The sequence below is a fragment of the Ylistrum balloti genome, unplaced genomic scaffold, assembly GCF_031769215.1.
Source record: "Ylistrum balloti isolate Yb309-2 unplaced genomic scaffold, AGI_CSIRO_Ybal_v1 Utg370240, whole genome shotgun sequence".
Lineage (NCBI taxonomy): Eukaryota > Metazoa > Mollusca > Bivalvia > Pectinida > Pectinidae > Ylistrum > Ylistrum balloti.
Genome location: NW_026782195.1, coordinates 812,372 through 834,941, shown reverse-complemented (window position 1 = coordinate 834,941; position 22,570 = coordinate 812,372). Strand labels below are relative to the sequence as shown.

The 22,570-nt window shown below is 37.0% G+C and overlaps 1 protein-coding gene across 2 annotated transcripts in view; it reads right to left on the bottom strand.

The window, feature by feature from the left end:
* Positions 1–22,570, bottom strand: part of LOC132552164 (general transcription factor 3C polypeptide 3-like) — a 61,649-nt gene that overhangs the window by 14,149 nt on the left and 24,930 nt on the right. For both annotated transcript variants that reach the window (XR_009554319.1, XM_060216306.1), the window contains exons 24-26: positions 2,317–2,404; positions 1,664–1,734; positions 58–170 (exon numbers count right to left, since the gene is read on the bottom strand). Coding sequence is in view for 1 of the 2 variants with exons in the window: in XM_060216306.1 (XP_060072289.1) it covers positions 60–170; positions 1,664–1,734; positions 2,317–2,404 (270 nt within the window). In the remaining variant the exon portion in view is untranslated. The remainder of the gene's footprint in view (positions 1–57; positions 171–1,663; positions 1,735–2,316; positions 2,405–22,570) is intronic.

Below are 22,570 nucleotides of genomic sequence, written 5' to 3'. Positions count from 1 at the left end.
CATCGTTCTGAAGCAATATCACAGAGATATCAATACACATTTCAGTATGTAACTTACCGTCATATCACAAGGTACTTGTTGATGAGGAGGGCGGCCAGGTCATAGGAATTACTGGTTTGGTAGATCAGTGATAGGTTATAGGCAGCCTCATAGGTCAGATCCAAGATACCCTGTAACATGTATATTAGGGGATATCAGGGGTCACTATGTCAAGGATACTCTGTAACATGTATATTAGGGGGTATCAGGGGTCACTATGTCAAGGATACTCTGTAACATGTATATTAGGGGTATTAGGGGGTCACTATGTCAAGGATACTCTGTAACATGTATATTAGGGGATATTAGGGGTCACTATGTCAAGGATACACTGTAACATGTATATTAGGGGGTCTTAGGGGTCACTATGTCAAGGATACACTGTAACATGTATATTAGGGGTCACTTTGTCAAGGATACTCTGTAACATGTATATTAGGGGGTATCAGAGGTCACTATGTCAAGGATACACTGTAACATGTATATTAGGGGGTATCAGGGGTCACTATGTCAAGGATACTCTGTAACATGTATATTAGGGGTATTAGAGGTCACTATGTCAAGGATACTCTGTAACATGTATATTAGAGGATATCAGGGGTCACTATGTCAAGGATACTCTGTAACATGTATATTAGGGGGTCTTAGGGGTCACTACGTCAAGGATACACTGTAACATGTATATTAGGGGTCACTTTGTCAAGGATACTCTGTAACATGTATATTAGGGGATATCAGGGGTCACTATGTCAAGGATACTCTGTAATATGTATATTAGGGGATATCAGGGGTCACTATGTCAAGGATACTCTGTAACATGTATATTAGGGGGATATTAGAGGTCACTATGTCAAGGATACACTGTAACATGTATATTAGGGGGTATCAGGGGGTCACTATGTCAAGGATACTCTGTAACATGTATATTAGGGGATATCAGGGGTCACTATGTCAAGGATACTCTGTAACATGTATATTAGGGGGATATTAGAGGTCACTATGTCAAGGATACTCTGTAACATGTATATTAGGGGATATCAGGGGCCACTATGTCAAGGATACTCTGTAACATGTATATTAGGGGGGTATTAGGGGGTCACTATGTCAAGGATACTCTGTAACATGTATATTAGGGGGTATTAGAGGTCACTATGTCAAGGATACTCTCTAACACCATGTATATATTAGGGGAATAAATATTCAGGATACCTTGTAATACGATGTATATCCTACTACATAAAGAGTCACAATTGGCCTGTATATCCTGCTTTAACACATGGCAACTTATTTTATAATGACACATGTGTAATCTGACCTAAAGGAGCTATGATTGGCTGAAGGTTTCCAATGTGATGTCACATCACTTCATGACATCACAAGCATTGTGATGTCATCAAAGAAAGAGATACAGAGCGAGAATGTCTTCAGTTTAGATTTTGCATCATTTCAATTTATTATTCACAAAGTTTTGCCAAAATCTATGTCACAATGTGACTTTTATATTCATTTCTTAGGAGATTAAAAAAACCAGTCAGAAATCTGTCATTTAAGAAGAAGCCATCGTTCACGACATTTTACATGAAAAGTGTTATTTTTACAATTATTACCAAGAGGACAAACTTACATCAGGATGTTCCAAGACTGGTTTCATATCCAGAACTTTTCTGTAGTAATGAATGGCAGCATAGGTCAGCCCTGAAATCACAACAGCCCTGGTATAAATCTCCATGTCTAAGTAAGTGTCCTCGATCTCTGTCTGTTTCAGTGAATAAATCCTGTACATTGTGTTGTTGTCTTCTTTAGTCAGTAAAGTTAAAACAATCGCTAGATTTTACATCTCCTGCCTTCAGGACAACAATAAGGGATAAGTCTATTTAATATTCAATACAGATGTGCATACTACAGCTGGTCACATTTATGAGTTTATTACAGAAAAACTACTTAAGAAATCAGAAATGAGAAACAGAATCTTGCACTTGTATGCACCCATACATCACATTTAATTCGGTAATCACACATCACCTACCATTATAAATGTAATCCTATTTAAAATCAAACCAATTTTATAGCAGTAAGTCAAACGAAAAATTTGAATAGAACATTCATATTGATATAAATGACATTGTATCTCAATCATTCTGATATTTTTTTCAAAACTCCAATTTCTGAGATCATCCTTAGATGCAAACATTTAAATGAGGCTGCTCATAGCTATTGTGTAACAAAAGAGTGGCAATGAAACAGACAGAAACAAAGGCAGCTATAAAACGGACTTACCTAACTGATGGAGAGCTCTTCCAATATTGAAGTTAGATTCCTGGCAGTCTCCTCGTAACTCTGCATAGTTGTGTAGAAACACCAGGCCCTACAATAACAGGGTAATCACATCATCTTTCCATGTAGAGCTTATCACAACTGGGTTCAGCGAGCATCTAGATAAAATACCTGAATATGTCTGATAAAGTAAAGCAAACAGACTGAGACAATCAAACTGTCAAATTATTTCCTGTTATAAACGGGCAAGAAAAACACATTTAAAAGTAGATAATTCTCTTAAACTCCATGTATCCTTGACCTCAGGAAAAGGTCACTGTTGTGTATATCTACAGATACCTATTACATTTACTCCAGATACATAAGGAAACCCTCTACCAGTAGGGGGAGAGAGTACACATATCACATTTACTCCAGATACATACAGAAACCCTGTACCAGTAGGGGAGAGAGTTCATATATTACATTTACTCCAGATACATAAGGAAACCCTCAACCAGTAGGGGAGAGAGTTCACATATTACATTTACTCCAGATACATAAGGAAACCCTGTACCAGTAGGGGAGAAACCCTGTACCAGTAGGGGAGAGAGTACACATATTACATTTACTCCAGATACATAAGGAAACCCTGTACCAGTAGGGGAGAGAGTTCACATATTACATTTACTCCAGATACATAAGGAAACCCTGTACCAGTAGGGGAGAGAGTTCACATATTACATTTACTCCAGATACATAAGGAAACCCTGTACCAGTAGGGGAGAAACCCTGTACCAGTAGGGGGAGAGTACACATATTACATTTACTCCAGATACATAAGGAAACCCTGTACCAGTAGGGGAGAGAGTTCATATATTACATTTACTCCAGATACATAAGGAAACCCTGTACCAGTAGGGGAGAAACCCTGTACCAGTAGGGGAGAGAGTTCACATATTACATTTACTCCAGATACATAAGGAAACCCTCAACCAGTAGGGGAGAGAGTACACATATTACATTTACTCCAGATACATAAGGAAACCCTCAACCAGTAGGGGAGAGAGTTCACATATTACATTTACTCCAGATACATAAGGAAACCCTGAACCAGTAGGGGAGAGAGTTCATATATTACATTTACTCCAGATACATTTACTCCAGATACATAAGGAAACCCTGTACCAGTAGGGGGAGAGAGTTCACATATTACATTTACTCCAGATACATAAGGAAACCCTGTACCAGTAGGGGGAGAGAGTTCACATATTACATTTACTCCAGATACATAAGGAAACCCTCTACCAGTAGGGGAGAGAGTACACATATTACATTTACTCCAGATACATAAGGAAACCCTGTACCAGTAGGGGAGAAACCCTGTACCAGTAGGGGAGAAACCCTGTACCAGTAGGGGAGAGAGTTCATATATTACATTTACTCCAGATACATAAGGAAACCCTGTACCAGTAGGGGGAGAGAGTTCACATATTACATTTACTCCAGATACCCAGTTACTCCAGATACATAAGGAAACCCTGTACCAGTAGGGGGAGAGAGTTCACATATTACATTTACTCCAGATACATAAGGAAACCCTCTACCAGTAGGGGAGAGAGTACACATATTACATTTACTCCAGATACATAAGGAAACCCTCTACCAGTAGGGGAGAAACCCTGTACCAGTAGGGGAGAAACCCTCTACCAGTAGGGGGAGAGAGTTCATATATTACATTTACTCCAGATACATAAGGAAACCCTGTACCAGTAGGGGAGAGAGTTCATATATTACATTTACTCCAGATACATAAGGAAACCCTCTACCAGTAGGGGAGAGAGTAGGGGAGAGAGTCATATATTACATTTACTCCAGATACATAAGGAAACCCTGTACCAGTAGGGGAGAGAGTTCATATATTACATTTACTCCAGATACATAAGGAAACCCTCTACCAGTAGGGGAGAGAGTACACATATTACATTTACTCCAGATACATAAGGAAACCCTGTACCAGTAGGGGAGAGAGTTCATATATTACATTTACTCCAGATACATAAGGAAACCCTGTACCAGTAGGGGAGAGAGTTCATATATTACATTTACTCCAGATACATAAGGAAACCCTGTACCAGTAGGGGAGAGAGTTCACATATTACATTTACTCCAGATACATAAGGAAACCCTGTACCAGTAGGGGAGAAAGAAACCCAAAGTACCAGTAGGTAAGGAGAGAGTTCATATATTACATTTACTCCAGATACCAGTAGGGGAGAGAGTTCATATATTACATTTACTCCAGATACATAAGGAAACCCTGTACCAGTAGGGGAGAGACATAAGGAAACCCTGTACCAGTAGGGGAGAGAGTTACCAGTAGGGGAGAGAGTTCATATATTACATTTACTCCAGATACATAAGGAAACCCTCTACCAGTAGGGGAGAAACCCTGTACCAGAGAGAACCCTGAGTAGGGGAGAGAGTCATATATTACATTTACTCCAGATACATAAGGAAACCCTGTACCAGTAGGGGGAGAGAGTTCATATATTACATTTACTCCAGATACATAAGGAAACCCTGTACCAGTAGGGGAGAGAGTTCATATATTACATTTACTCCAGATACATAAGGAAACCCTGTACCAGTAGGGGAGAGAACCCTCCAGATACATAAGGAAACCCTGTACCAGTACCAGTAGGGGAGACCACATATTACATTTACTCCAGATACATAAGGAAACCCTGTACCAGTAGGGGAGAGAGTTCATATATTACATTTACTCCAGATACATAAGGAAACCCTCTACCAGTAGGGGAGAGAGTTCACATATTACATTTACTCCAGATACATAAGGAAACCCTCTACCAGTAGGGGAGAGAGTACACATATTACATTTACTCCAGATACATAAGGAAACCCTGTAGGGGAGAGAGTTCACATATTACATTTACTCCAGATACATAAGGAAACCCTGTACCAGTAGGGGGAGAGAGTTCACATATTACATTTACTCCAGATACATAAGGAAACCCTCAACCAGTAGGGGAGAGAGTTCACATATTACATTTACTCCAGATACATAAGGAAACCCTGTACCAGTAGGGGAGAGAGTTCATATATTACATTTACTCCAGATACATAAGGAAACCCTCGACCAGTAGGGGAGAGAGTACACATATTACATTTACTCCAGATACATAAGGAAACCCTGTACCAGTAGGGGAGAAACCCATATTACATTTACTCCAGATACATAAGGAAACCCTGTACCAGTAGAGAAACCCTGTACCAGTAGGGGAGAGAGTTCATATATTACATTTACTCCAGGTACATAAGGAAACCCTCTACCAGTAGGGGAGAGAGTTCATATATTACATTTACTCCAGATACATAAGGAAACCCTGTACCAGTAGGGGAGAGAGTTCATATATTACATTTACTCCAGATACATAAGGAAACCCTGTACCAGTAGGGGAGAAACCCTGTACCAGTAGGGGAGAGAGTTCATATATTACATTTACTCCAGATACATAAGGAAACCCTGTACCAGTAGGGGAGAGAGTTCATATATTACATTTACTCCAGATACATAAGGAAACCCTCAACCAGTAGGGGAGAGAGTTTTACTCCAGATACATAAGGAAACCATGTACCAGAAGGGGAGAGAGTTCACATATTACATTTACTCCAGATACATAAGGAAACCCTGTACCAGTAGGGGAGAGAGTTCACATATTACATTTACTCCAGATACATAAGGAAACCCTGTACCAGTAGGGGAGAGAGTTCACATATTACATTTACTCCAGATACATAAGGAAACCCTGTACCAGTAGGGGAGAAACCCTCTACCAGTAGGGGAGAAACCCTGTACCAGTAGGGGAGAGAGTTCATATATTACATTTACTCCAGATACATAAGGAAACCCTGTACCAGTAGGGGAGAAACCCTGTACCAGTAGGGGAGAGAGTACACATATTACATTTACTCCAGATACATAAGGAAACCCTGTACCAGTAGGGGAGAAACCCTGTACCAGTAGGGGAGAGAGTTCACATATTACATTTACTCCAGATACATAAGGAAACCCTGTACCAGTAGGGGAGAGAGATCACATTTACTCCAGATACATAAGGAAACCCTCGACCAGTAGGGGAGAGTGTTCACATATTACATTTACTCCAGATACATAAGGAAACCCTGTACCAGTAGGGGGAGAGAGTTCACCCTGTACCAGTAGGGGAGAGAGACATATACATTTACTCCAGATACATGGAAACCCTGTACCAGTAGTATCACATTCTGGGAGAGAGTTCAATGTATGATACTGTGTTACCAGTAGGGGAGAGAGTTCACATATTACATTTACTCCAGATACATAAGGAAACCCTGTACCAGTAGTAGATACCAGAGGGGAGAGAGTTCACATATTACATTTACTCCAGATATAAGGAAACCCTGTACAGAGCCATGTACATGTATGTATAGAGTTCACATATTACATTTACCATGATACATGTATACTCTACAGAGTCATGACATGTATGTATACTACAGAGCCATGACATGTATGTATACTACAGAGCCATGACATGTATGTATACTACAGAGCCATGACATGTATGTATACTACAGAGCCATGACATGTATGTATACTACAGAGCCATGACATGTATGTAGACTGCAGTCATGACATGTATGTATACTACAGAGTCATGACATGTATGTATACTACAGAGCCATGACATGTATATATACTGAGAGACATGACATGTATGTATACTGCAGAGCCATGACATGTATGTATACTGCTGAGACATGACATGTATGTATACTGTGTTACATGGGATATGAGAGACATGGAGTGTATACTGCAGTCATGACATCTTATATACTACAGAGACTCCTCTTCCCTTCAATAAGCCTATTTATCATCATCAGTGTTTAACATAAACATGCTTTCTATATTTGTAAAATCAAACTGCATATACAGTTACAACTAGTCAGTATAGATTTCATACTGACAGGTCACGAGGAACTTTTATTTTTGATGCCAAAATATATCTGTATCATGTAGAGCTATGATATGCTTGTGTATCGTGAGTCATGACATGAATAACTACTGCAGAGCCATGACATGTATGTCAACTGCAGAGCCATGACATGTATGTATACTGCTGAGACATGACATGTATGTATACTGCTGAGACATGACATGTATGTATACTGCAGAGCCATGACATGTATGTATACTACAGTCATGACATGTATGTATACTACAGAGACATGACATGTATGTATACTACAGAGTCATGACATGTATGTATACTGCAGAGCCATGACATGTATGTATACTGCAGAGCCATGACATGTATGTATACTGCAGAGCCATGACATGTATGTATACTGCAGAGCCATGACATGTATGTATACTGCAGTCATGACATGTATGTATACTTCAGAGTCATGACATGTATGTATACTTCAGAGTCAAGACATGTATGTATACTGCACTCATGACATGTATGTATACTACAGAGTCATGATATGTATGTATACTGAGAGACATGACATGTATGTATACTGCAGAGTCATGACATGTATGTATACTACAGTCATGACATGTATGTATACTACAGAGTCATGACATGTATATATACTGAGAGACATAACATGTATGTATACTGCAGAGTCATGACATGTATGTATACTGAGAGACATGACATGTATGTATACTACAGAGCCATGACATGTATGTATACTACAGAGTCATGACATGTATATATACTGAGAGACATGACATGTATGTATACTGCAGAGTCATGACATGTATGTATACTGAGAGACATGACATGTATGTATACTACAGAGTCATGACATGTATGTATACTGAGAGACATGACATGTATGTATACTGCAGAGTCATGACATGTATGTATACTGCAGAGTCATGACATGTATGTATACTACAGTCATGACATGTATGTATACTGCAGAGCCATGACATGTATGTATACTACAGAGACATGACATGTATGTATACTACAGTCATGACATGTATGTATACTGCAGAGCCATGACATGTATGTATACTACAGAGACATGACATGTATGTATACTGAGAGACATGACATGTATGTATACTGCAGAGACATGACATGTATGTATACTACAGAGTCAAGACATGTATGTATACTGAGAGACATGACATGTATGTATACTACAGAGTCATGACATGTATGTATACTACAGAGCCATGACATGTATATATACTACAGAGTCATGACATGTATGTATACTGCAGAGTCATGACATGTATGTATACTACAGAGTCATGACATGTATGTATATCATTGGTAAGTATTAGACTTGTGTACACAAGTGCGAGTTATCAGAAATTGACACATTTTGCAGCATATTTAAGTCGTTTTAACATGCAGGAAATGTTTTATTTCCTATGAGGAAAATAAATACTGAGCTGAGATAATTAGATATTTTAATCACTTGTATTTCCTGTCCTGTCAAAAACCACAATCCCATTCACTTGGAGGTTGGTGACAGGTTTATTTATAACAGAGTTGATTATGAAGCTGTATAAAACTCCAAATAATTACTGAGATTTTAAAAATCAATTTAATATTTATCATTATATCATGGAGGAGCATAACTCTGTATGACTGGTTATATGGAAAACTCATAATGCAGATAAATAGAGGGAGGAATGATGGTGTCCAAACATTCAAGTGTCCACTGTATACACTTTAACTGCTATTAATACATTTTTGGTTAATACAGTTACATACCTATTATCCCAAAGTAAGATTCATTGTTTCAAATATATTTTGTATTCAAAGAAAGACCTGGCTATTGTTCCAAGACATGGCAGTGAGTGTCTCTGGTCTCTGGTGATACAGGTGTAGAACACAAACAATACATCAATGTTGACCTTCAGGAACTTTATGTTTTTCATAGAAATGATTCTGACAACATTTGACATGTCATATTATTGTTTTTGATTTGTTACACAATCAAAATCATGTTTAAATAAATTTGTTCCAAGGACTATGGATCATGACACATATCGTGGTATACATATAAATACTTACAATGTCACCAAGGCAACCAAAATATTATAAAAAAAAAAAAAAAAATAAGAAAAAAAGGACCAAAACAAAACAAACAAGAGATCCCAGAGGGATCTTGGCGCCCACCATTTGAGGATCTGTTTTCAGTTCTTGATGATTTGTTTATTTCTTTTTGTGTGTTACAGGTGCTGTAAATGTTCATGAACTGGTCTTCATTGAATGTACTCAATGATGGCACAAGATATTTTTATTAAGCACCTATTAGCAAATATCATTTGAAAAAGATCCCAAAGTATTATTAGATAGCAGTCAGTTACAGGTGGATAATGGACAATATGCTTGTGCTGTATTACTGTTGACATCCAAGATGGCTGCCTGTGGGCCACCTTGATTTCAAATCAGTCCAAAAAAGGTACAATGCACAACTAGGGACCAAGGGAAACCAATATCTATGAAATATCAGAAGGATCCATCCAGTACTTCCTCAGCAGTAACAAGATTTTACTCTCAAAATCCAAGATGGCTGCCTGTCAGCCATCTTGATTTCAGATCAGTCCAAAAAGGTATAATGCACAACTTGGAACCAAAGGAAACCTGCATATGAAATTTGAGAAAGATCCATCCAGTACTTTCCAAGAAATAGCGGTAACAAAGTTTTACATCCAAAATCCAAGATGGCCACCTGTCGGCCATCTTGAATTCGAATCAGTCCTAAAAAGGTATAATGCACAACTAGGGACCAAGGGGAAACTGCATTTGAAATTTGAGAAAGATCCATCCAGTACTTTCCAAGAAATAGCGGTAACAAACTTTTACTTCCAAAATCCAAGATGGCTGCCTGTCGGCCATCTTGAATTCGAATCAGTCAAAAAAAGGTACAATGCACAACTAGGGACCAAGGGGAACCTGCAATGTAATTTGAGAAAAATCCATCCAGTACTTTCCAAGAAATAGCGGTAACAAACTTTTACATCCAAAATCCAAGATGGCCACCTGTCGGCCATCTTGAATTCGAATCAGTCCAAAAAAGGTACAATGCACATCTAGGGACCAAGGGGAACCTGCATATGAAATTTGAGAAAGATCCATCCAGTACTTTCCAAGAAATAGCGGTAACAAACTTTTACATCCAAATTCCAAGATGGCCACCTGTCGGCCATCTTGAATTCAAATCAGTCCAAAAAAGGTACAATGCACAACTAGGGACCAAGGGGAAACTGCATATGGAATTTGAGAAAGATCCATCCAGTACTTTCCAAGAAATAGCAGTAACAAAGTTTTACATCCAAAATCCAAGATGGCCACCTGTCGGCCATCTTGAATTCGAATCAGTCCAAAAAAGGTACAATGCACAACTAAGGACCAAGGGGAAACTGCATATGAAATTTGAGAAAGATCCATCCAGTACTTTCCAAGAAATAGCAGTAACAAACTTTTACTTCCAAAATCCAAGATGGCTGCCTGTCGGCCATCTTGAATTCGAATCAGTCAAAAAAAGGTACAATGCACAACTAGGGACTAAGGGGAAACTGCATATGAAATTTGAGGAAGATCCATCCAGTACTTTCTCAGAAATAGCGGTAACAAACTTTTACTTCCAAAGTCCAAGATGGCCACCTGTCGGCCAACTTGAATGCGAATCAGTCCAAAAATGGTACAATGCACAACTAGGGACCAAGGGGAAACTGCATATGAAATTTGAGAAAGATCCATCCAGTACTTTTCCAGAAATAGCGGTAACAAACTTTTACTTCCAAAATCCAAGATGGCCACCTGTCGGCCATCTTAAATGCGAATCAGTTCAAAAAAGGTACAATGCATAACTAGGGACCAAGGGGAACCTGCATATGAAATTTCAGAAAGATCCATCCAGTACTTTTCCAGAAATAGCAGTAACAAGAATTGTTTACAGACGGACGGACGGCCGGACCACAGACCACGGACGCAGGGCGATTTGAATAACCCACCATCTATTTGAATAGATGGTGGGCTAAAAAAACTGCATGCACATCTACATAAGGACCACAATACTTATAATATATATCTTTTATATACATTTTATAATATTATGGTTCCTAAGGTTAGGAGACGTCTGGACAAAATCCCATGAATTAAAAAAGTCTTATTGGTTACCATGATAACTAAATGACATTTAATGTTTTGGAAAATACTGCTACCATTTTAATTCCCATTGGTTGATTGGTTTACGTGTTTTACATTTGCTTTCACTAGTGTTAACAGTGTTCAGCAGATGTGAGGGGGTTGTCCTGTGTTGTCCCTTAAGTAAGGTTAAAAACGCCTTTCATCAGTCTGATGTCATGGCCTCACTGTGTAATTCTTCAAAATATTAACCGGATATATATCAATTTTCAGCATAACCAGACAATCCCTCAATTTTGACCAATCAGTAGCCTCATCATATTTCCTTATTAACAGTTACGGAAACACCTGGTGCGTTGAATAACCAGTTTAAATAAAATAGATCTAATAACTGATGACCTGAGGGCCATTACACAATCAAAGTACTGGAAGTCCTGAACACGAACATTTTTTTAAAGTACAATCACGTGTTTAATTAGAAATTTGATGTTGTACATCAATGAAGCTTATGCTCTTTTACTTAATGCTAAATATAACACACAGATGTGAAAGTTAGCTTTAAAGATACCTAACCTTCCTATTACACAACTAGCAACTTCCTAAACTAATATGTTCAGTCCTTAGACTAAATATCACTCATCTACAACTTATGATCATTTGATTCAGGCGAGTTTTACTTAATAATGGCATAACAAAATATTTGCCAATAAAATACATTCTAGTCAAAATGTTACCTTGACCTTTGACCTGATGACCCAGTTAAATCCTCTCAGATTTTTTCATGTACATATATGTAGTTTATGTTAACTTCCCATTTGGTTTCCGTCAGTTATTTAGCCAGAACACATTTATATGATAAATTTCACAGTAAGAAATAACAAATAAATTGCTCTCTATGTTATGAGAGTATGTTTTTGGATGAATATCCTGGGTCATTTGGTTATTGAAAAGAAATAAATTGATGATATTGATATATTAAGTTGTAGTTTAAACAACATCTATTGAATAGTCCAAAAATAGTAAACACACACTATATACTGGAACAATATATTTACAATTTGGAAAAAAAAAATCTATAATGTTATCCCTGTGACCTTGAAAGTGGGTCAAGCTCATTAATCTAAGCAAACTTGATAATCCTTCAAGAAAACATTGCTTCTGGTCAAATATCATGACCCTACGTTATCATGACCTTGATTATTGCATATATGTGTGGAGTTTTTATATATATATATATATAAATATAGAAAAAACTTGATTTGACGAGATGCGAGTAAATTATAAATAAAAATGATTTTTGACAAAAGAAGAAAGACGTTACATTTTGCACTAGCGCTTCCACTGTATTAGATCTTCAGGTGCATAGGAACTGTAACGTCTTTCTTCTTTTGTCAAAAATCATTTATATATATATATATATATATATATAAAAACAAAATATCAACATTGTTACTAAGATTTAAAATCACAATCACTAATGCTTATAAGCCTTGCATTTCTCTTCGCTGAATTATATATATATATTAACAGAATAATGAATTTTTCTGCTATCAGAAAGTAGAATTTTTGATACTCATATTAAAAATTGATTTTTTATATCGGCAATTTGATTGAATTACAGATCAGAATTATACACTACGGCATAACGTAATGTATAATGATGGTCTGTACTTTAATCAGCTTGTGAGGCTAGTATCAATATTCTATTTTCTGGCATTGATTTTTTTTTTTAATTTAAAAAATGTTTCTGATATTCACACATCAAACAAAAAATCATTTTCTGAAAAAAAAAAAAAAAAAAAACCAAGAAGAAGTGATTTTTTTCATATCAAAAGACTGAATTCTTGAAATCAGAACAAATGCCACCTGAAACTGCTAGAGTGGATACCTAGAAGATCAGTCATTGGACTGACCAATGGTAGGCAGAATTGATTAACTGGAGCTATAACTTGGTCAAGAACAAAAAAGAAACCTCACACACAGTAAGTGTTGTAACATACTGATCTTTGGTGATATGGATACTCAAACAATCATATTATGTAGTACATGTGCATTATATAAATATTATCATGTATGGCTCCTGTTATCATATCTAGGCTGAGGAGCACGTGGGGAAAGGGCACATTTGATAAGGATATGAAGGTAACATTTAACTACCTTGTATTATTCGGGCATATCAGTTACCCCGACCTCACCAATAAGGATCATCGGAGTCACATGGTGATAATTAAACCTTTTTTTCTTCTTGTGTAAATGTACAAATGTTTCACATCAGCTAGAACACTTTTCTTCTTGTGTAAATGTACAAATGTTTCACATCAGCTAGAACACTTTTCTTCTCGTGTAAATGTACAAATGTTTCACAACAGCTAGAACACTTTTCTTCTTGTGTAAATGTACAAAAAATTCTACGTATGAACTTGAACACATCAATGTTCTATACCTCAGATGTTCTGAAGTGAGTATTATAATGAATTACACGTAAGTAAATACAAGAATTGACTATCTGTAATGTATTAACGCTGAGTACTTGAGTACTGACTGTTTTGCTAACAAGGAGCCACAAATGTGGCATTATCCCCCACACCCAGCTGTTGGTATAAAACCCAAATAAGATATATTCATACCGATAAAACAATATATATATATATCTTATATATCAAACCATATATTAAAAGTTTATATCTGGATGTAGATCCTGTGTGTTTGACTGTTGATAATTGAATTGAGCTTTGTATTGCTCTGGAGTTTTACAAGAAGTCACAAGAAATCCAAACATTTGATGGTAACAGAAAAAAAAAAAAAAAAAATAATGTAATGTCATCAATAAGAAAAGGCACAGCTAGGGCACTAACCTAATATGTACTGAAAGAGTTGAGTTAAATGGTTTCGAAGTTGTAGCCCAGAAAGGAAAGTTAATACTAATTTTGTGTTTTTTGGCTATGTTTCCATGGTAACACAAAAAATATAAAAAATAAAATATCTTCAATTGCAAAAGATGCAACTAAGGCACTAACTTAATATATATTAAGTTATTTTATGTTGAGTTGAATGGTTTTGAAGTTATAGCCCGGAAAATTCCTCGGACGGATTGAAGGACGTGATTCTCATGAGGATGATGATCAATGTTCAAATAATCATATCGATGATGGCCCAACTGAAATCATGCCTGTTTGTTCATGCACTGTGTCTTTTATGTCAAACATATGTATTATTCATAGAAAGGAAAATCTACCATGTTTGTTTTGTGTTTAACAATGCATTTTCAAGGAGTAAACACCAAACTAGCTTCCTGGTGTGTATCTGTTAACCTTGTTACAGCCATACAGATAACATATATATTTGTGTATATTTCATAGACAATGAAACAAACATATCGAACACATTGTTTTATCACCAATCAATGTCCTGTAATGTATTCAATATTGACTGAAAATATTAACATTGTTATATAAATAAACACCCCGTCTCTCTTCACACTTCACAAAGAAACTTTCACTGCACAGATGATAGTCACTGAGGGTGGAAGATATCCGAGGACAAACACATAAGAAAGCAATCCAATTGATAGCCTGATGGGCTAGAAAATAATTCATCACGTGCCCGTTTAGTTGAAGATGATGTAAGAGACATAGCCAATCAAATGGTGTAAAAAGATAGTATCATGCTTATACATGAAATTAACAACATAATATGATTCACGAAAATGGTTTTGTCTATACTTTCTGAATCAAAATGAGGGGCCAACAGTTTCTTGCATTTTCTTGCATGATATGTTTCAACCTATCGCATGTTTGAAATCATACTGAATTTACCAGGTTTCAGCTAAATTTAGTTTTCAAACATTATTTACAACAAGCTAAATAATGTTACCTGTGCCATCAATACAGGTGTACTGAAGAGAACCTTTCTTAAACGTAATATTTGTAAATCTGGCATGATAAAACTAAGTTCTTTGTGAAGAAAACATTGCTTAAATATTGTAACAATATTAAGAAAATGGTGGGTTTTCAACCAAGTCATATAAGCTTTCTTTCCAATATAATCAAACAAGTGGACAGTTTGACTCCCGTGACGTCACAAGCAGGGTCCCCCAAGGAAACGTCCTCAGGGGACAATATTTCTGATCTACAATAATGACATGCCGGCAGCCATCAATTCAATAATAAAGATGTTTGCAGATGACATCAGATTGTTGAAAGGAATAAAAGGAAGTAACAACGATAGCGAAGAGCTCCAAAATGATGTTGACAACTTATGTAAACGAACAGACATGTTGAAAATGAAATCAAATGCAAAAAAAATGTACACACTTTTGCAAACGAAATTCGCAAGAAAATTGCGGTACAGGTTATACAGTACAAAATCAGGAACAAAATGAAACAAACACAAGATGTCATTTAGAAATGGACGTGGGAATTACCTATGAGGAAAACTCAATTCAGTCAACATGTGTGCAATTGTGTCTCAAAAGCTAATAGATTAGTCGGCCTTATATTCATAATGTTCACTTTAATTGACAGAGATATGTTCATAAGTCTGTACAAAACTCTGTTTAGACCTCATTTGGAATAAGTATCTTGTTTTTGGAGTCCAATACTTTACAAAGATAAAGTTATGATAGAAAACGTCCAGAAGAAAGCCACATGGTGAGTATACGGCTTACCCAACTAGTAACGTTAATGGCTCTGGTCACTTGGCTTACCAAGCCTCTAATATTGAAGGAAACAGGCAGACATTGTTGAAGTCTACGAAAAAGTATTGATGTTGTAGAGAAAGAGAAATCGTTCGATTTGGCTCCTGTTAACTCTGCTAGAGGACATTCGGGAAAAAAAAGAATTGATGTTGTGGAGAAAGAGAAATCATTCACTTTGACTCCTGTTAACTCTGCTAGAGGACATTCGGGAAAAAAAAGAATTGATGTTGTGGAGAAAGAGAAATCGTTCAATTTGGCTCCTGTTAACTCTGCTAGAGGACATTCGGGAAAAAAAAGAATTGATGTTGTGGAGAAAGAGAAATCGTTCACTTTGACTCCTGTTAACTCTGCTAGAGGACATTAAAAAAAAAAAAAAAAAAAATTGATGTTTTGGAGAAAGAGAAATCGTCACTATGGCTCGTTAACTCTACTAGAAGACATTCGAAAAAAAAAAATGAAACCAGTCTAGACTAAGGACCAAAAAGATAAAGATAAAGTTAAAGATATTTGGAACAGCCTACTGGAAGAGGTGATATCTGCAAAAAGCTTAAACTCCTTCAAATCGCGGCTAAAACAAACACTGGCACAACAAACTTTCACCTACATGTTATTTTGTTACCTGATCTGACAAATGATCATACAAGGATATGCCTTCAGAAGCCTAAAGGGAATAATTATATTGGTGTTTAAATGGCATAATTGATATTCTTAATTGAAAAGACTAGGATGTTTAATACTAACAAACAGTTAAAATCATTAAAGCATGATTATGGCAAGATTATGATAAAACTATGATGAAATAAAATGTACATGAGGAATGCATTGGCTAGATTTATTGTTTACTTGAGTGGTTTGTGAAGTAAGCGGGTACATGGTGAAGCATTGCACCGAAAAATAATGGTTGTTTACGATCTCATGTACTGCGTTTCAGTTAATTTCTAAATGCGAGGACGCAGGACGTGACGATGGAGGATGACAACTATGTCTCAGCGCGCGCGCCACGCCAGTCCTTGGAGGACCAGCTGTGGTACTGGGGTAAAATTTCCCGTGAGAAGGTAAAAGACTTAATGAGGGATCAATGCGATGGATCATTTCTCGTTCGGGATTCTGCTAACACAACAGGTGAATACACATTGACTGTACGGAAGGGAGGGGTCTGTAAACTGATGAAGATCTGCAGAACTACAGATGGAGGTTACGGCCTTGTCATGGGGGAGTCTTTTTCAACGGTCATGTCCTTGGTGGAATTTTATGGTGATCATTCACTGAGTCAATTCAATGCTTCAATGGACATAATGTTGACCCATCCTGTCAACTGGAGCTTATCCAACGTAAGTCACACCATTTATATAAAAAAAAAATCAACGAGAAATTTTGTATCATACTATTGAAAACAAGCACACGGGGCAAGTGTATTCTGAATTCTTGTTGCTACTTTCTGTGCAACTTCCCTTATCCCTCAAATTATGATATTCAAATTACAAAAAAGTGCTAGAATTACACAAAAGAGTAAGACGGTGTTTCCTATCAAGGTAAAAGAGAATTAGAGAAATTGAAATCACACTTGCTCACTACGTAACATGCAAATTAGATAAAAATAGACGGCCGATGGGGAAGAGTGTGTTGTTGCCTTAACTTCAAGTTCTTAACTGTATAGTTTGTTTTATTGCAGATATTTGTTGATTGTTGTTGTTTAGTGTCGTTGATGTTTAATGCTTTTTTGATTGGTTTTGTTATAAATATTGGATGATCTAGTGTTTAGTGTTGGTGATGTTTAATGCTTTTTTGATTGGCTTTGTGATATATATTGGGTGATCTGGTGTTTAGTGTTGGTGATGTTTAATGCTTTTTCGATTGGTTTTGATATAAACGTGATGTTTAATGCTTTTTTGATTGGTTTGGTGATATATATTGGATGATCTGGTGTTTAGTGTTGGTGATGTTCAATCTTGAATTGATTGCTTAGATGTTTTGACCATTTTTACTCTTTGACAACGTAAATCACGATTACTTTTGTTGTAGCTGTTAGACGGCTTGACGCTTTCCGATTTTGAAACCTTACACGTAGAGTACATGGACCAAATGTACGAATATGACCTACTTCTCGACAGACATTCGGCCGAGCTGAACAAACTTGGGACCAAACAAAAGTGTCTGGCTGTGTACAAAGCAAGTACTGAGTTGTACCAGGAACAACTTAATCTGCTTCAAGAATGTGTCCGCAGTGCACCAGTTGAAGACAATATAAGGTAACATTCAAATTTTGTTTGATTTTTATCTAGGATCACTGTATAGTAACATACAGTGATGACAAACAATCCAGGAAACTTGTCATACAGTTGTTTTGTCTCCTAAGACTCATCAGTGATACTAATGGCCTAAATTTTGAAACCTAAGAATCAAAGCGAGGAAAATCAAAATTGACGAAACAAAATGTCAATATCTACGTGGGGAAGCATATTAGCTCAATTAATCAACAAATATCTTAATTTTCAAAGAACACTTCATACAACAAGTACAACTGTATATATGGACCTGTGCCAGTATTGCAATGAATTAAAACATGGTCCTGAACATTTGCTTACGGGATTGTAACACATTATATGAACCATTTCGTTCCAGACTGCAAATGAATCTTTCAATGTTGAACGAGAGGCTTTCGAATTTGCGTAAGGATATGGAGAGCCTGGAACAGGAGGTAAGGTGGACAGGGGCAGTAGTGTGGTCATACCAAACCGACTTGGACGAGTTAAAGCCCATTGTTACCAAACTAAGGAACCGCCGCACTAAAGCGTCCGATAATCTCACGCAGAATGACACAACCGGAGATATAGAGAAAAAACTCAGAGATTATTGCGTAAGACAATCTTGTATTTCATGATGAGCGAACACTTGTGTTGTAAATCTCGATTTATGTAAAACGGTCATTTAGATACGTATGTAATAGGGCTATCAAATTTAAACAAAAACGATAAATCGTAAATCATGCTGCGAGTTTACACTACAGAAGATCTTTTATGTTACACCTGTTTCAGTTGTAACAGTAGATCTACTGCAATATCCTGTTACTGAATACATCAAGAACACAACATGGTCATTACTTTCAGAAACCCACTACTAAACAAATGCTGCTGGTATTTGGACGCTGATAAGGATGAAGCCGTCAAGGTTTTAGCCGACGCTGAGAGTGGTACCTTCCTCATCCGACCGAAGAAGCCAACTCTTCAGAAACGTTTGTCGATTAAGTAAGTCTGATCAAACAAAATGATAAAACTTTTGAAGAAATTTGAGAGCACACAAATACATTTATACATACGAAATGGAGTTTCAGCAATTCGTTCATCAATGTTTTTCTTTAATTTCAGGTGTGACAATGGTGTAAAGCATTGTATCATTGAAGTAAATGAACAAGGACGTTGTGGATTTGATGATAGTTATGAATTCAAAAGCCTGATTGAATTCATAACTTACTTCAACAAACATTCACTCAAACATATAAACACGCGTCTCATTCGTCCTGCTCTGGTCATCAAAGAACCGTTCTATGAAGTTGTTTAATGAATCTCACAACTCCCCTACGTCAGGAAGTCAAACTGTATGATAAGGACAGACAATGGAAAACTCATGTGTTCCATATCACTTAATTTGGCAATTGGAATTCTGAGTTAAGGAACTTCTGGTTTTTAAGATATATCGTTATTTTTAGATTAGTTTGTTTACTAAATGTATGTATAGTAAGCAATCAAATCTTATATCTCTATGACTAGAAGCGGAAAAATCAAAAGAGATTGTTAATTTGATCACTGGTACAATTGATAGACAACTTTTCTATCTATGGTGGAGCTTTGGAATACTGTCTCAATCGTTAATGAATCGTACGAGGAGTAATCATTGACAAGTTACAAATCTGATGGGATCACTGACAAGTTACAAATCTGATGGGATCACTGACAAGTTACAAATCTGACTGGATCACTGACAAGTTACAAATCTGATGGGATCACTGACAAGTTACAAATCTGATGGGATCACTGACAAGTTACAAATCTGACTGGATCACTGACAAGTTACAAATCTGACTGGATCACTGACAAGTTACAAATCTGACTGGATCACTGACAAGTTACAAATCTGATGGGATCACTGACAAGTTACAAATCTGACTGGATCACTGACAAGTTACAAATCTGACACTGGTTATCTGATGGGATCACTGACAAGTTACAAATCTGACTGGATCACTGACAAGTTACAAATCTGATGGGATCACTGACAAGTTACAAATCTGACTGGATCACTGACAAGTTACAAATCTGATGGGATCACTGACAAGTTACAAATCTGACTGGATCACTGACAAGTTACAAATCTGACTGGATCACTGACAAGTTACAAATCTGACGCGATCACTGACAAGTTACAAATCTGACTGGATCACTGACAAGTTACAAATCTGACGCGATCACTGACAAGTTACAAATCTGATGGGATCACTGACAAGTTACAAATCTGATGGGATCACTGACAAGTTACAAATCTGATGGGATCACTGACAAGTTACAAATCTGACTGGATCACTGATTACAAATCTGACAAGTTACAAATCTGATGGATCACTGACAAGTTACAAATCTGACTGGATCACTGACAAGTTACAAATCTGGATCACTGACAAGTTACAAATCTGATGGGATCACTGACAAGTTACAAATCTGACTGGATCACTGACAAGTTACAAATCTGACTGGATCACTGACAAGTTACAAATCTGACTGGATCACTGACAAGTTACAAATCTGACTGGATCACTGACAAGTTACAAATCTGACTGGATCACTGACAAGTTACAAATCTGATGGGATCACTGACAAGTTACAAATCTGATGGGATCACTGACAAGTTACAAATCTGACTGGATCACTGACAAGTTACAAATCTGACTGGATCACTGACAAGTTACAATTCTGATGGGATCACTGACAAGTTACAAATCTGACTGGATCACTGACAAGTTACAAATCTGACTGGATCACTGACAACAAGTTACAAATCTGATGGATCACTGACAAGTTACAAATCTGAAGGGATCACTGACAAGTTACAAATCTGACTGGATCACTGACAAGTTACAAATCTGACTGGGATCACTGACAAGTTACAAATCTGATGGATCACTGACAAGTTACAAATCTGACTGGATCACTGACAAGTTACAAATCTGACTGGATCACTGACAAGTTACAAATCTGACTGGATCACTGACAAGTTACAAATCTGACTGGATCACTGACAAGTTACAAATCTGATGGGATCACTGACAAGTTACAAATCTGACTGGATCACTGACAAGTTACAAATCTGATGGGATCACTGACAAGTTACAAATCTGACTGGATCACTGACAAGTTACAAATCTGACTGGATCACTGACAAGTTACAAATCTGACGGGATCACTGACAAGTTACAAATCTGACTGGATCACTGACAAGTTACAAATCTGACTGGATCACTGACAAGTTACAAATCTGATGGGATCACTGACAAGTTACAAACAAATCTGACTGGGATCACTGACAAGTTACAAATCTGACTGGATCACTGACAAGTTACAAATCTGATGGGACAAGTCACTGACACTGAGTTACAAATCTGACGCGATCACTGACAAGTTACAAATCTGACTGGATCACTGACAAGTTACAAATCTGATGGGATCACTGACAAGTTACAAATCTGATGGGATCACTGACAAGTTACAAATCTGATGGGATCTGACAAGTTACAAATCTGACTGGATCACTGACAAGTTACAAATCTGATGGGATCACTGACAAGTTACAAATCTGACTGGATCACTGACAAGTTACAAATCTGACTGGATCACTGACAAGTTACAAATCTGACTGGATCTGACTGGATCACTGACAAGTTACAAATCTGACTGGATCACTGACAAGTTACAAATCTGACTGGATCACTGACAAGTTACAAATCTGATGGGATCACTGACAAGTTACAAATCTGACTGGATCAGTGACAAGTTACAAATCTGACTGGATCACTGACAAGTTACAAATCTGACTGGATCACTGACAAGTTACAAATCTGACTGGATCACTGACAAGTTACAAATCTGACTGGATCACTGACAAGTTACAAATCTGAATGGATCACTGACAAGTTACAAATCTGAATGGATCACTGACAAGTTACAAATCTGACTGGATCACTGACAAGTTACAAATCTGAATGAATCACTGACAAGTTACAAATCTGACTGGATCACTGACAAGTTACAAATCTGATGGGATCACTGACAAGTTACAAATCTGACTGGATCACTGACAAGTTACAAATCTGATGGGATCACTGACAAGTTACAAATCTGAC